The following is a 17,153-nucleotide window of genomic DNA, read 5'->3' as shown; positions in this document are numbered from 1 at the left end:
GATGCCACATCTCTCCTCTACCTTCTGTATTGCCTTCCCACAAAATGCTCTACCCAATGTAAGGGTCTAGTCCATAGTTTCAGAGCCTACTCCAAGGACATCTTCTGTAAACACAGAGAAAATTCTACCGAGGACAGTTCTGTTCAACACACCATTCTGTCTCACGTAACAAAGTTTACATTAAAGGATGAAGTGTGCTGCAGTGTAGAAGTGGGCAGTGGTCCACTGGAGGTCCAGAAACAACTCCTTCCCTCCACACCCTCAGGCACCATTGCAATCTACATTAACAGCAAGAGGTTTTTCTTTAACCTTTCCTTTTTTTAACTTGTATGTAGAGACATAGCCAACTGTTAACAATAATGATTGAAAAACCCCTAAAACAACAAAACCACACACACTCACCAAACAAGACTTCTCACTTTGTGTAGCACTCACACAGCAGAAGAGATTAGAAAAATGAAATGAGCAGCAGTGATAAATGTGAAATTGTGTTTCCCCTTACACTGGAAGGTACACTCATGGTACAGTGATGAGCACAGCCACAAACTCTCAAAGCACAGCAGAAATTACTTCAAAGGGAAGGGAAGAAAAAAAAAAAAAAAAAAAAGAGCAGGGGGAACCCCAAAACCTACACATTTCAAGTAGAACCACAGCCTGAAAAAACCCAGAGCAAACATTTCTGACTGGTCGAGGCACAAACCCCAGAAACCTCACTTAAGCTAACAGTGATTTAATGCATCTCCTCCCTCATAGTCTTGCAGATGCCTAAAATGAACAGTACTACAGCTATAATGTGACTGCATTAATGCAATTTGCTGCCTGATTCCTGCATAACCAAATTGTTTCATCTGCCACGTAGCATTCTTTTGCTTCTCAGTCCAGGCACTGGCACATAAGCTTTCCTGAAAGACAGTTAGGCCCCATGAAAAGTAACCTTACCATATAGAAAGGAGGAACTCTGTGATAGTCCCAAAAGTGACCCTTCTGTATTAAGACAGGGATGCTTTGGAGAAGAAGGGCAGGGGAAGAAAAAGATGCTAATCTCACTCTGTAAGGAAAGGGCTGTAGTTTCAGAATCCGTAAAATCCTTTGTCCCTTTCATCAACACTACATTAACTTCACATTTGTGGCCTTCACAGTTTCTATTTGTGAAACAGGTTCTCTAATCTGGAAAGTTCCCATCGTGGTAAGGAAGCAGCACTCACTCTTCTCTCATTCATCTCGTCACACCTTAAACCATTTCATTGGCCTAAAAGCCTGCCCAGAATTAGACAAGGCCAAATGCTTAGATTCTGTAAGTGATCTCAGCTCCAAGTTCATGGAGCTCAGTTCATTCAGCTGAGTTTCTGGCCTGCTCACTGCACTGTGTCCTGTCAGGAGTCGTATCATTTTCCCCCTGAGTGAGCTCATCATAGACAAGCAGCTCTGCACTGAGGAGCAGTACTTACTGCAGTTCTCTGCCTTTTTATTTCGATGGATCACTGTCTTTTGACTGGGTGTGCTGAAGAGGCTGGTCCAGTTGACAGTGTGGTAGTAGCACAAATTGGTGTTGTCTGTTATGTAGATGTTGCCAGCACTGATTTGCTTCAAGGATTGAAACTGCAGTGAGGTAATGCCTTGTTGCTTTAGGATGAGTAACGAAAGGCCACTGTGATGAAAACAAAAGTAAGAGAGAACAGAAGTTAGCTTCAGAAGGTGGTACTTATTAGAACCGGTTGGGAATTTCCCACTAGAATTAGCACATAACGTAACAATGATCTTTCCAACAAAACTGAAATTTGGTCAGAAAAAATTATTTTGGGGTGACACAAGTACTTTACTAGACAAGATCCAGTTCTATTACCTAGAAAATTGAGAATCCTGTAAGAATTGTGATACCAGAAGCTGTGATGCTTGCAGTGCACGGCCAAGTGGGCCAGTAGAACGTCCAACTAGACCCATTTCACCCATTAACATAGATTTTTGAGACAAAGTGCTGTTGAGAAAACTGAATAAAATCCAGATTTTTTTTTTCAACAGAATTAATGCTGCACCAGTTTATATGCTACAGAGAAACTGACAAAGTCACACAAAATGTATTAACGTCTTCTGTCAGGCATCAAGTTAATGTCATTTATAGTAATACAGGAAGAAATTGTTATTTTCAAAGAAATTTTTCCAGCTCGCTTTCTACATTTCATTTTTCTTTTGCTGTTATTTGTGGTTATCGCCTTTCTTCATCAAAGGAACAGTAAATGACTGTCTGTGCAACACGGAAATGACTGCAGATATTTTATGACTGAAGATTAGCGAAGACAATATCCAGTTTCTGGGTATCCTTTAAGTTATTGTATTTTAATGATTATAATTGTTTTCCAGCTGTTCCAAATAAAAAATTGCTGCTTGCAAACAGAATGCTGGGTTGTAATTCAAGCTCAAGGTTTCACTGCTATTCATATTCTGCCTGGGTTGCTGCTTAAGATGCCGGCAGAATCCCACAACCAATTTACTCATTTGCACAACGGGAAACTGGGGGTTGCTGAACGCGTCATTCAGGCACCTTCTTGTGCTTCCCCCATTATTTCTCACCACGTTTTCTTCTCTTCAAACTAAGTCCTCCATGGGAGTTTTCATATGGCAATCTCTCTGGTAAAACTGGCACTGCAGAGCTAATGTACACCCCACCTGCAAGGTAGCTCAGCCGTTCCACTGCTCTTCCACATATTTGGCTTTCACCACTTCTTAAGACCACATCATTCTTTGGGCAAATGAGCCTGCACTTCCAATCACAATCACATAAACTTCCTGAAAATAGGGCTAAGCTCTACTATTAATGTCTTTTAAGTTATGTTTCACATTCAGAAAGTATTTTAAACCATAAATTGTACTTCCCGTACAATAAGGTAAGAGCTACAGCAATGAACCAAGACACCTTTGTTTTTGTTTTTAGATCATCGTGTTCAAAAGGTATCACCTGTTACAAACAACAGATTAGCAAAGATACTGTTAGTGAATACCTTGGTAACAGAGAAAAAGATAGCAATTTCTGATGCCCTTCCCAAAGGATGTTGTATTCTGTGCTACTGAACAAAGAATCATTGAATACTAATAAAACCCGATTCCATCCACAGAGGAATTACATTACCTGTAGAGAGCTCGTCCACCGATAGTAACCAAGTTAGAAAACACCCTGAAATCTGTCATATTCTCAGGCCATGACTGTATATTCAAATATCCTGAAGGAGAAAAAGGCAAGCACATGAACGTCAATGATTTCAGCCATAAAGACTGCTTTATCACATACCTGAGTTAGGACAGGCTTAGCCTATGAATGAAAGACAGAGCTCGTTTGAGAAAAAGAAATAAATAGGTTGTGAGTGCTGCAGACCAATGCCTATAAATTCATCAGGCTGCCCACCACTCTCTCCTCCAAGAAAGCAAGGGAGGACTTGTCACAGCAGCATTACATCCATTTTCAACAGCCACAGAGAGGGTGACCCTAAAACAGAGGCTGGAATCCTGCAAGGCCTCCCAGCCTTTTCTAAACAGCAGCAGTAGGAAAAAAAAAAAAAAAAAAAAAAAGCCCCAATTAAGAACATTCAGTTTTAAAATGTGCTAGAGACTCAGGACAGGAGTTGAGAGATCTGTCATGATTCATTAAAAGATGACAAGACTTTCCTAAAACAAACAACTTGTGCTCATTTCTGAGTGTGTATGTGAGGACTTCCCATGACCAGAGAACATTCCTTGCCCAAGCACATGGGCTATTTATTTTGTGCTCCACAGACACCTACAGAGCACGGTTCTCCAGGATTTTCATTCAGTACTGGACTGCACTGCAGTACAGCTTTAAGCACAGTGGTAACTCCACTTAAGTAGTAGAGACTGTCAATTAGACAGGAGACAGTGTGCTTAAGAATGGCAAATAATAGACACTCAGATGCCAGATTATCTTTGACATTAATTAGGGAGAGAGTTAGAGCTTACTTTCATTTTTCAATACCACTGGCTTGCTGAAATGCACAACTTTTGAGAGATGAAGCACGTGGGAGAGAACTCATTTCAAATGCCAAACATTTGTTGAGCTCCATTCAGCTACAATCATGCTGTAGTGTCCAAGGATTTCTGTGCTTGAACTGGGCATTGTGCATGAAATAGGGAAATTAAAATAAAATCATTCTAGCTATACATAAGCAGCAATCGACTGAGAACTCAGTGCTGCAGTATCTTCTTCCCTGCCCTCAAAGGTAGCTGGAAAAAGGATGAAACACCAAGAAGTAAAATGCAAGACAACCAAGTACTGAGTTCTAGCTATCTGACCCCACTGAAGAGTCACAGGAGATGGGAGGGACTGCATAAAATGCATAACTCCCTATGCATTTTATGTCTGTCTTTAAATTATAGAAGCTAATTTCCAGCAGCATCTGCTGATAGAGCAAGAGAAGTAGCTGCAACACTATGTTGGCTTGTCTGTTTTTTTCCAAGGCATATTTCAAATTATTTCATGTGAAGACCAAGACCTCCCACCCATTCAACAGTAAGGTCTTGGTCCTGTGTACCCCAAATATAATGAGTGTTCTGTATTCATGAGCAAAGGACAACGTGCTTGTGAACATGAAATCACACCAAAGTTGTTGTATTAAACTTTTACAAAATTTATAGTGTGGTGAGTTTAAAGAAAAAGAGCACTTTGTGTTCTTCAGAAGCCCGAACAAATGACAACCATAAATACAAAATAAGAAGTTCGGATTATAGGAAATCAGAATTGCGTTACCTGTTATCTCTCTCACTGTTTGGAAGATATTTAATTTCTCCGGATTGATTGCAGCGATTGTGTGATATGGGTCCCTGAAAGATGAAAAGGACAAAATGTGATACTCTGAACTGAAAGAAAGATCAGGATCTCAAAGCTATACCATATAGAAAGCAGTATTCAGGAGCTCAACTCTTTGCTTTTAGGCAGCATGTGGTCTAGATTTCTTCAGAATGTTTCAAATTTCTTCAGACTGTGGTTCCTGCAGAAGCTACATCAAACTTCTCCCAAGTCATTTTGAAGGAAAATAATGCTGCTTAGAATCTTTAGAACCTCAAACTACTGATGTTTTAATGTGCTCAAATGTTTGTGCTCATGGAAAATTAAGGAATTCTTAACAATCACGGGTGCATGGGTGACTTTTCTAAAGGAAAGATGAATTTTCAGGAATACTAGCTCAAATGGTACAGTTGCAATCCTGTGCTACCAGGAATAACAAAACCACTACCACAAAGAGTGCCAAGCTACATGAAAAACAAAACTAAGAACCTGACAGCAGTTCCTGAGACACGGAATTCAAAGGGTACACTTTTCAGGTGTTGAACAGGGAACATTAAAAAGCACAGATCCCTGCCAAGCAAGTCTGTCACCTGAGAAATGAAACAAAATAATCCCCTCCCAAACATTAAAATCTCCAAGTTAGATATACTATGGTATAAAAAGATGAAGCTTACTGTGATTTTGAGAGTGCCAGCATTTTGTAAATACTCCCCCCTCTTAATTTTAAAGGAGTAAAAACTCTCCAACTATTTAAGAAGCCAACTAGATATCCAACTCAAACAAACAAACAAAAATCCTTCTGTAATGCCATGTTATGCTATTTTTGTAGGTTTTCTGAGGGTAGGAAACATCTTCAGTAAATCTGGAGTGTGCATTTCTACCTCTCCTCCTACTTTCCAAAAGATATTCTTGTAACTGGAACACTGAGGTATTCAATTAGGCTATCTTTGGGGACAGGCCTCACAAGTATGTGGTGACAGAATGATGGGGTCGCTTCTAACCATCCTGGAGTTGACTTCAGGTTAGCAGCAACAAAATGAGTTCTTGAACCATAACATAAAGCCCAATGGACCACAGAAGCATCATATACACTTAATTTTAAGAGTGTTGGGCTCTCTGAAAAACTAGGTAACAAGTTTGGACAACTTAACAGAAACAAAGCTCTTTGCTTTCAAAATGCCTTACTATCAAAAAGGAGAACCCCTGCCTGTAATGAACATGAGATTGCTGAATTTCACCCCCAAATCCTAAGATAAAGTAGTCTTTCAGGATACAAAAAACATTTAAACCCCATAAACAGCGAAATGTCTGATGTTTTATCACCGTATAAAACCGTAGAATAATGCAGTCAGGTACCATTCTTTAGCAGAGACAGGATTTTTCAGTAGAACAGGTACAGCTGAATTATACAGCTCCAAGAACGAGAGTTTCAGCCCATTGTGAAACTGAAGGTGGACAACTAAAGGGAAGATTAAAAGCTGGTCAGCACTGAGGGCTTGTTGCTCCTGCTGCAAGTTGGGGAGGGGGAGAAGGAGGCAGCATCTGCTGCTAACTGGGGCAGTCCATCCGTAAACTACAGCTCTCCTTGGTACATCCTACCCTCTCACAGGCAGCAATGCAAGCAAAAGGCAGCTTGGATTTTTAGCACCTCAGGCAAAAGAAAGCAGTAGAGGGAAGGCTGCATCTGACCTATACAGGTCCCACCCATTTTCCAACCTATGTGCTTCCTGTCTCTGTCTCAGGCAGCAGGTAAGCCTCCTAATGAAGATCACTTTGTCCATACACTTCAGCAGAGCACTACCTGAGAAGAGTAAATTGAACAAGGTTGGTTTTGGTCTCTTTAATCTAGACAGATTTTGTAAGGAGGCTCATCTTGTAACTTTGTAGCTAACAACTTTTGCAACAAAAACAGTTCCAATACTCAAAATTACCATTTATGTAACACACTGGAACAATCCACACAGGAAGGCTCATGTGCTCTAGCTGCTGGTCTTGCACATATTAGTGTTATTTTCTGTCCCCCAGGACTGAACAGATTCACATCCAGCCTCTCGGTTGGTCGTTTGGCCAGACCAGAAAACGGGATGGCCTGAGCACTGACTCCTGTGTGATGTTCTCCAGGGCTTCAGAAAGTTCGGAGCAGCATTTCCTTAAAGCACTTGAACCCAAGTCCTTCTTCCCCTTTATGCTACATTAACCTTTCACACTGTACTCCCTGCCGGAGAGATGAGAAGACCAGCTACACAGTCAAAGTTCACATTTGCTGGCCTTTTGAGAATCATTGAGCAGTAGGGCCTCACTGAAGTGGATTTTCAACTTTCTCATGGCTGAAGTCATGTAGATGAAGCACTACAACCAAGTACTACTTCAAATCAAGGGAACAGCTTGTTGCTTTCCACCTCACCTACTAGGGAAATTAGAGCTAGGGAGCCTAGTGTCAACCATTTTATTATAATCTAAACATATCTTGAGCTATAGAAAGACTAACAAAAAATTGGCTAGCACCACTCATGACAGAATTGCATTTCAGATCACTCTGCAGACATTTAGCTAATCATTTAGACATTTGCACTACGCCGTAAAGCAGCATACATGGAGTTGGTTTGGGCACTGTATTTAAGATATTAAATCTAGACAATTAGTTGAAAGTGATGTTGAATATTCCAAGGAACCTAAAAAGCAAGTTAAAATTTGAAGCCTATGCAGCAGTAGGAACAACTGAGTACTTTACTTTTTTAATGTACTGCAAAATACCTGCATACTTATTGAAAAAAAAAAAAAGGCAATGCCTTTTTAATCTCCTTTGTGCATTCAGAGGATTTTGCTCATTTTAACAGGTCCAGAAATACTTCAAAGTGTCAGATGTAATTCAGCATGGCTGATTACAAAAATGAAGGCTTAAATTAGTAAGAAGATATAATCATATTTGTGTTTTCTCAGTGACAGAAAGAAGTTGCTTTGGACCTCAGCTGACCATCAAAGCAGAGCACGTTTGTCTTCCCTGGACACATCCCATCCCTGCAGCATTTCCATCACGTTCTCACCTTTGCTTCCACTGCAAACACACAGCACATCAAACTGCAAACAGCACACACTAGCTGTCTGGCTGGTGGCTCTTCCTTTAGAAGAAGACATTGGTGAGACTTTAAAATACTGGTTCTGTACCTCCACATCTTCAAAGACTTATTAAGACATTACTAAGACTTATTCTCTATACAGCCACATTTAAACCAAAACACCAAATTTAAATGCCAGTGAGTTTTGCACATCTCTGCAACTGAAACTTGAATCTATACTTAACAAGTGATGGACAACAGGGGAGCTTTTTTGTACGTGTATGCAGCGACAGCCCCCAAGCTGTGACAATCTCTGCTCGAGGAGACACTCTCTCTGCATGTTCTACACATTAAACTGTTGGCCGTACAAAATTTCAAACTAAGGGAAGGGAACATCCCTTTCTCCCTTCTATTCTCTCATCAGGCCCTGTTGTAAGCCAGTACCAAGGACCTCATAAAGGAACCAAAGATCACAGTTGCCTTTTCTCTTTCTAGTGCAGTCTACTTCATCCTTCCTTTTCCTAGAGGTTGAATGCTAAGAATCAAGGTAACAGTCTCCATCATAATGCAAGGCAGAAAACTCATTTATCCTGGATCTGTTGTTCCGTAAAAAGAGCCTGTGGGGACACAACTTGTTTCAGCTGGCGACGTGACACAACATCTTAACATTTTGTCACTTACCCATGAATCCCAGTTACGAGGAAGATAAGGTTGCCATTGATCTTGGTGCAGTTTATGAACTTGTCAATGTTGCTGGAATCCACTGTCTGAGCTGACACCAGACTCCCTGTTCCAATGCCATCACAGGCTGCCAAAACAAGGAGTTTGAGTAAAGAGCTGGGAAAACCAATTACTGAGTCAGAGCATGTCGGCCTTCTAGATACATGTCGTCATTTCTTTCAGAGATGAAGCAGCAGAGAGGTGTTACCTCCCTAACCAGGCTCCTCTAATGGCAACTACCAGCAGTACACCTGAACCCTTCACACACACGTGAAGAACTCTCCTCACAGAGTAAGGCCAAGAGCTTGCTGGGAACACCACATGTGCGTTTTCATATGTAATTATCTAAGTTACCTAAAACTTAAACTATCTGTCAAGCAAAAAAAGCTGTTTACTGCAATTAGGTCAAAGGGCTGGACATTGCCTTCACTTAGAATTCAGAGCATCAGTCTGCTGCCTTGGCAGAAATCTCTTTCAACCAGGTGGAGGGACTATTGTTACAGAGTTTTTTGGCAGCTTCATGGTGAATTCCCTTCCAGATACGGTGTCCACTAAAACTGACACGTGGGCACAGGCCCATGATGGTGCTTTGCTCCTGAGTCCTTCAAGCAGGGAGAAGAAGCTCCCTAGTGGACCTTAGGACAGCAAAGTCATGTAGAGATTTCAGTCTTCTCAACAGCACCAACGCTGAAAAACTTCTAGTCTATGTTTTAGACACTTAGAAAGGAGGTAGGAGATTCTTAAAAAAGAGAATTTTTTAAAAAACAGAGGAAAAAAACAGAAATTTAACATTGTATTGATAAGTATGAGATATCCTCCATCAAAATGAGGGCTTTAGCATGGTCCCCTTTGGAATGACAGAAGAACAGCTCTAAAACACCAACAGGAAATGCCTGCCGTGAAAAAAGAGAGTAATTCTTTCAGATTTCTCTAAAACCAATAGAGAACCCCCTTCATTTTTCCAGTCAAAAGTAATAGGTTTGGTTACATTACCGTCACGACAGAATAAATTTTCATCCAATTGCATATACTTCACACACAGCCCGCATAGCTCAAAGCTCTGTGGCTATCCAAAAATATTCTACAGTGTACTCCTGAAGGGTATTTCATGCCAAAATAACACCCAGCTCTGCTCTACTACAGCACAGACCAGATTCAAGAAACTTTACACTAAACTACTGCCTACCTTTAGGACAAATGTCAGTGCAGGGCTTGCACATCTTAATACCATTTTCTTCAACCTCCATCTTGGAGCTCGGACATGCACGGACACAAGAGCTGGAATCTACCACAAAGTTGTCTGAAGAGAAAAAGAACATATTGGCAGGAAGTGAACCACTGGACTAAGTAATAATGGGACTCATGTTTTTGGACTCTATGTCAATCCATACTATTAAAAACTTCAGCACTTCCACACTGACATTAATTTAACATTCAGTGTTTTCAAAAGCATATAAACAAGCAATTCAGGGCTGCTTTTGGAGGGTTATGAAAATCTATGAATTGTCAGGCCTGATTCCCTTCTCCTCCCCAAATTTGTTTTTCTTATTATTTGTAGTTAAAAAAGTTACAGTAATTGGAGGGAAATAAACCAAGATGCTCTGCCTTGTCTCTTTCAGTCAAGATGCAAACAAATACATCTGGGATAAAACACTCCACAAAACAATGACAAGTATTTCAATTTTGCCTTGTAAAATAACTGCCAAAAGGGATATAGACTAATTCTATCCTAATTGAAAGCTTAATAATGTCAAGAAAGGAATAAAAAAAAGGTTCAATGAGGTATCTGGACAAAGAATCATACCCCTTAAGTAGTGCATAGTATACCAGTATTGTAAAAAAATACCTTGCTTCAAAAAACCCAGCACTCTAACAGGGACAGAACCGAGCCCTGACAGTCACAGCCTCTGCCTACTGTCAGTTTGAACTCCACAGGGACCCAAAATTTGGATTTTGCTTTCAGATTAATTATGGTTCCATTTATTACAGATTACTCATCCTTATAAGTAATTTAAGTATAAAATAATCAGCACACATCAGAACTGTAAACCCTGGTGGGAATTAAAGGAAGAAAAGAATACTGCCTCCCTTATTTTTCCTTCTAAGTAAACCAGCAATATCAAAGGCTATTTCAGTGATGACCCTCTAAATTTTTTTTTCGGTTACTTGTTGTCTGTCTGGCATCTCAGAAGCATGTGCTTTTTACATGCATAGGATAATTTTTTTTTTTAACTCCCTCCTCCCCTCTAATTTTACTTTGGAATTTTAAGACTGTTGTTTTCAGTATTGTGTGTTTTCTCCTTGGTGGGAAAGGACTGCTTAGAAAATCTTTATGGTCACATTCTGTCAAACAATCATTATTCCAAGTTCAAGAAAGGACATCAGTATCATGAAAGCATTTGGTGCCAGGTGGCACTGGTGATGGACTGTTAAATTTTGAAACAAATTTCTACCCTTCCTCAACCCCATTAACTAATACAAACTTTTGGCACTACTTTAGCAGTTCATTTTGGCACTTACACACGCTGATCTAAGGCAGGAATGGAACGAGTAGTGGTCAAGAAAACAGAAACCTAGCAAATTCCCTTTCTTTAAGAAAATCACTACAGTGTAGGATACTTGAGGAGTGTCAGCAACCCAGAATGTCACTGCCTCTGGTTAAGATATGACTGAGTTACGACAAGGCTGAAAGCACATGTAGAGTGGTTTGAGATGCTGCACTAGGTGCTCAGCTCTCAGTTTCTTGTGGTTTTGTAAGGCTCCTGAAATGCAACTCAAACTTCCTGTGGCTGCAGGACACTTACGTGGGCACTTCTTGACGCAAAAAGCCCCATAGGTGTACTTGGCATTGTGATTATGCTCCAGTTGGAAGGTGGTAGGATTGTACACAAAAGTCTGGGGGCACTGCGTGACACAGGCACCACTATCATTGAAATTCATACAGGCCTGCAAAACAAGGGAGGAAAATAAAATTAAATCAAATTACATCACATAGCTGCTTTGGGTGGTGGTGGGATCTTTTTGTGGTTTTTTTTTTTTTATTTATTTTTTTAGTTTAAAAGACAGTCTTGATTGTTCAGGCTTGCTGCAACACTGAGGAATGTGATATATAGTTTTCTAACGTTTTTGGCTACTTCGATTTCTTGCTAGGATCTTGGCAAACACAGGACCTATAAAAGGGACTCACTGAGACCCCTTAATTTGAAACATAGCTGACTTTTACAGCACTTCCTACAGAAACATAACAACACTGTAATTTGTTTCGTAACTAGTGTTGCTACTTAGCAATCAATTAATTCACAACTCGATAGGACATGCTGAAACTGCCAAGAGTGAACAGCTATTTATCATAGTCTAAAGAAATGCTAATGACTTTTTCAGAACTCCAGCCTTTAGATTTCTTACAGCATGAGTCCATCCTCCATCTGAAAACTGAAATTCCCAATTAGAGAGAGGGATAAGAACTTCTTTTGAGCTGGCACAGGAGGGGGTCATTTCCCTAAGTGGCAAGCTTAACAAGGTCAGTTGCTTCACACACTGAGAAAAGAAAATAGGACTTTGTATCACTTAGCATTCAAGCTCAGCCACCCACAGCTGACAGAGGACAGGGCCTGACAAATGAAGAGGCAAGTGTGTGGATAAAGAAAGTAATGGTATGCAGGGAAAATAATTGACCATGCAAGGCTGATAATTAGTAATAGAAAACCCCACCGATTCTGACATAGCTTAGCACCACATGTTGTGTCTATGGTTTTAACCACAGTTTATAAAAACTCTTGGATTAATATTCACAAAGCATACAAGAAACATCAAATTTCCTATCAATATGGGAGCTGTAGCCTGACTTGGATCCCTCTAACAGTTTTAGCAGCCACTGCTACTGGATTATTCTTCTCACTAACCTATCTTCCAGAAGTCAGGTTGCCTTTGAAGTGTCCCCTCCCCTCCCAGGCTGGGACCGAGAGAAAGGTGAAGCAGATTCCTTTTGTTCAGCTGCTTTTTCGGACAGTCTATCTCCCCTCAGATCAGGACTAGCAGGACTGAGGGAGACAACTTGTCCTGTCAGAAGACTTCAGGAGGAGAGGCTAGCAATGTAACCAAGGGAGAAGGACAAAACCTGCTGCTGGAAAGGACAAACTGGAAGTTCCATGGTGAAGAGACTGTCCCATGTGGACCACAAGCTAAGCCAAGCTGCTGAGCCTGTCTCTTCTGCTTATTTAAAGTGGGTATTACAAAAAATGTCATGTTTGCACAGAACCTTTTTTTTTTTTTCTCCTTACCAAGATAAATACAGTCCCTTACTTCTTCACCAAGAACTGGACGGGAAGTTCACCCTAATAATATAGTTATGTCATTTTTCTGGTTCCACTGTGCACTCAACCAGACACTCCTATGTGTCTCAAGTTTTAGACCCAGTTTGGTTTTGAATGCAAGATAAGAAGTTTCTAAAACTTTGGTTGAGCACATTTGCTTGCAGTTAAGTCAGATGATGATTATTGTCCTGCTTCTAGAACAGAATATGCAAATGTTTGTAAGGCAGCATATGGAGAAGGATGGATGAATTTTATCTAGAAATATTAAACCCATATTTACAACAGGATGCTGTTGCAAACTGCCATAGTATGTGCTAAAGTATTTGTAATGCTTCATAAACTGTACTTTTGCTTATTAATAAATACTAATTTTGTTTGCTTCCTCAACAATTTTCACATCCGCTGCTGACTTAAAAAGTACTCTATCATGCACGTGACCATCCTCTGGTAACAGTCTAGCAAATTCATAAAGGAAACCACACCAATACTCTTTGGAGAGATGGTACTTGTCAGGAAAAGTTCAACATTTGGGAACTTTGAATTTATGACTGCAATTCTTTGTAGACGTTTGTAATTGCTTTGATAATACATGCAAATTTCTAGCATTTAGTGCTAAACGCTGCTAATTTGTGAATGAAAGCACAAGAAAATACACAGGGAAAAAACAAAGTTCTGTATCTCAGCTGCAAGGGAAGCACAGTTGTCTATAGCCTAAAGGGTTATACTTTTCACCCAGTGTGTACTATGCGAGTAATGACTAGTCCTGAAAATTGCCAGACCCCTGCTGAATTACTTTTACATTGCTTTTGGACCAGGAAGGAATGAGAATAAAGCCCTGGGTGCTTCTCTGCTGGATCAGGACAAACACTCCGGTTACATTTTAGCATATGTATTTCCATAACTGCCATAATTCAGAAAGTCTAACTCCTTTTCTTTCAGGCTACAGCATTACAGAACTTACACTGCGAATAACTTGTCCTTAACCTTTGAAAATAGACATGCATCAACACATCAACTTTGAGGATGTCACTCAAATGTTCCTCAACAGTCATACAGGAATAAAAACTGCACTTTTCCTCTTTCCTTAACCTATTTAGATTGTACATGACATGGAAAAGAATGTTATCTTCCCATCTCTCTAGTTCAAAGCCAAGAGAGAACTTTCAGTGAGTGCTGGATCAGGTGTATCATGCATGCTGAACTCCTGCTTGTGTAAAACCCCAGCCACAAAGAACAGCTTTAGCAAAAGCAGTTCACAGTTCAGTCAGGTCACCACTGCATCTCAGCAGCAGCGAAAGAACAGCATTCAGAAGGTGTTTCTGAAGCACAACAACCACCACTATTGAACGGTATCTGAACAGTGAGCACGTTTCAGGTCTAGGCAGGGGAATATTCGTTTTGGCTGGTTCATTATGATCCACTTGTCTGTGCTATCAAAACATCTGCAATTTTCCATACCATAAGATCCCTCCTCCCAATCCTATCTGGAAGATTTTAAAAGGAGCCTACCCAGTCTTGTAGATATTTGTGTCTTCAATCACTTGGGTACTTTTGAAAGTCCACCTCTCTGTGCATGTTCTAGTCCTAGGCTTCTTTAGGCCCAGGTTGGCTTTCCCTGAAACCATGAGCAAAACCTGTCTCTGCAACCCAGTGTGATGAGGTACACAGTTTTTGAGATCGGTGTTGGGTTCTGAAGCTGCTAACACTATTATAAACAATGGACTATGAACAAGACAAACCTGTCTAAAGGCCTGTATGTTGTGATTGTCTATTTTTTTAAAGGAAAAAGTTAGTCTATTCCTCTTTTCATCTTAAGCACACACACTACTACGCATACGTGATGCAGAGTATTTTGGGAACCACTTCCCTTCCACCTCCACTAAGAAGAAAGTCCAGTAAAAAAGCTGAACTTAAATCAAGTCTGGCAGTAACAGGGAGCACCTTTCACAGAGAAACTAAATTGTATTCTTGACTTTCATATTTAAAGCACATAGAGCGGCAATAAAAGCCATAGTGAAATGTAATGATAAATACTTCTAAAATTTCCCTATTGCCTCTAAAAGTTAATTTCAGAAAAGCAAAAGAGAAAAATCACAGAGATTAGCATATTAATAGTTCTCAATCTGTATTTACAAATCTCATAAATCTGTTAATGGGTAATATTAAGTAGATAAGTTATGTTAATGTAACGTGAAAAATATTAAATGCTAAAATTTGCAGCTTAAATCTGGGGGTGTGCATGCGATACATTAAAAAGGACAAAACCGTGAATTTCATGGATTAAAGCATGAAGAATCTGCAGCGTGACTGGCGGGAAGAAGAGAAGTGAGAGGTCTCAGACGTACGAAGCAGTCGGTGTCTTTGGGTCCGGAGCAGCCTCCGGCGCACTCCCGGTGGCAGCAGTCGCTGACGTAGGGCCCGTAGCACCGCCCGTCGCACTGCTCCGCGCACACCGTCTTCGTCACTGGCAGGGGCAGGAAAAAACGGCATGTCAGAGTGGCAACTAAGGAGAGAGCTCTTCGACTGCACACTGAGGAAAACAACAAACCCAACAGCACGCCGAAAAAAACTCAGGTTTTAAGGTAATTGCCTCAGTGGTGCTGTCCGCTTGTGTCCTCCAGAACAGCTTCACAGCACCCTCTTTAGGAACACACATGTTGCCTGGGGACTGCAGAGGAAGAATTTTTAAAGTGTTTGCTCTTACCCTTGGAAATTTAGGTGGAATATTATTTTCAAATTATTAGTTTTTGTAAACAGATGATGGAAGGTTATGAAACATACCCCATCCCACTACAAATAACACAAGAGACCAGAAGCTCCATGTGAGTTTCCCCCCCAAAAAACAGCAACACCAAGTATATGAGTGAAATTCAGAGTGAGGCCAGCACCCTCAGAGCCAAATGCTGTTCTTGATGATAACCAAGTTGAAAACAGGCTATGAGAAAACAGAATAGAATACAATCTGTGGAACAAAACACTTTTGGAAATACAATTTACCTTTTCTACATAACCTAATCCTACATTCTACTCTATTCTACCAACTGAAAAATACAGTGATTTGAGTGGATCCACATTACTGTAACACAGGGCTTAGTTTCATGCAACAAATGGTCAACAAGTGGAGCATCTTCCTCCCCTCGCTTGGCTATAGCCTCTATCTTTATTTTATGGAAAAAGAAGTTAGTATTATCTGTAGGACTATACCAACCACTACCTAGAGAATGCCAGGAAGCTGTACTGTCAGCTGTGTTTTGAGAAAAGCACGGATATTACACTTCTGTAACTAACGTTTACAACTTGTTTTGTTAAAAGCATTTAATTACTCCTTTATGAAAAGCACTTTTCAAGAAGCCAGTAAATGTAAAATCCCATCCAACTTTCTGCTCAATTCTACTATTTAATGTATTAGTGAGTCTTTTTTAAGCACTTTCCTATCCAAATTTCCTCCACTACTTGCCAGAAATACTAAAGGTAAGTCTTGATATACACAGTATTTATTTAGGACATAAAAATGTAAATTACCAAAGAAAAGTCATAATTTATAATCTACGGAATAAAGCAATGCATTTTTAGAATAATTTGATCTTGCTGACACCAGAGGCAAACCCCCAGACAGAAAACACTTTCGTGCCTTATGCAATCTAATTTAAGAAATAAGGAAAATTTCTGTAAATGCACTTGCTGTCAGCACTGATAGAGAAACAGGATTTGTTTATTTAAGTAACAATATTGATAAACACCAGGGCAGACATCTAAAGCAGTGGCATATCTTAGGCAAAACAGAGTTCCCAGTACGCCGCCACCACACCACTAGCTGCCAGGGACAGTCTCATCTCATGAAAACCAGTGAAGACTCCATGGAGTTGGTGATGTTGTTTTCTGCCAGTTCAGAAATTGTCAAGGAGACACCATCCACATGCTCTGCCTCTCTTTTACATAACGACCACCCATGACCCTGCTTACCTCTCTTTAACATGACCTCTCCTCTGCCCCCTTGCCGCCCTTCCGCCTGGCGCTATGCCTAAAATGGCTGCCAACCCCCCCGCATGCTCTGTGTGCCTCTGCCCACCCCATGGCATGCCCTCCTGGAAGGTTCTGAGGGCAGAGGGCACGGTGCCTGGGTTTCCTCACAGCACGTCCCTGCCCAGCACAGCCTAAAAACCTACAGCACGCTTGCAGAGTATTCCCTTTTTTTCCTTCTCTTTTAAAAAAAAAAATATTTTTTTTCTTCAGTTTCTAGAAGCAGAGGGCCAGGGAGCCAAATTTCAGGTG

The 17,153-nt window shown here is 40.5% G+C and overlaps 1 protein-coding gene across 1 annotated transcript in view; it reads right to left on the bottom strand.

The window, feature by feature from the left end:
* The window catches only part of LOC103775252 (receptor tyrosine-protein kinase erbB-4), a gene marked incomplete at its 5' end in the record, with an annotated part of 60,299 nt that overhangs the window by 17,797 nt on the left and 25,349 nt on the right, over nt 1-17,153 (bottom strand). Inside the window, 7 exons of the mRNA XM_008942698.1 lie at nt 1,449-1,648; nt 3,125-3,215; nt 4,754-4,827; nt 8,530-8,656; nt 9,755-9,868; nt 11,373-11,514; nt 15,227-15,345. Of these exons, the coding sequence (XP_008940946.1) occupies nt 1,449-1,648; nt 3,125-3,215; nt 4,754-4,827; nt 8,530-8,656; nt 9,755-9,868; nt 11,373-11,514; nt 15,227-15,345 (867 nt within the window). The remainder of the gene's footprint in view (nt 1-1,448; nt 1,649-3,124; nt 3,216-4,753; nt 4,828-8,529; nt 8,657-9,754; nt 9,869-11,372; nt 11,515-15,226; nt 15,346-17,153) is intronic.

This window comes from Merops nubicus, unplaced genomic scaffold (genome assembly GCF_000691845.1).
Source record: "Merops nubicus isolate BGI_N331 unplaced genomic scaffold, ASM69184v1 scaffold22896, whole genome shotgun sequence".
In the NCBI taxonomy this organism is placed as follows: domain Eukaryota; kingdom Metazoa; phylum Chordata; class Aves; order Coraciiformes; family Meropidae; genus Merops; species Merops nubicus.
Note: the sequence above shows the minus strand (reverse complement) of the source record. Positions and strands in the feature narration are given on the sequence as shown.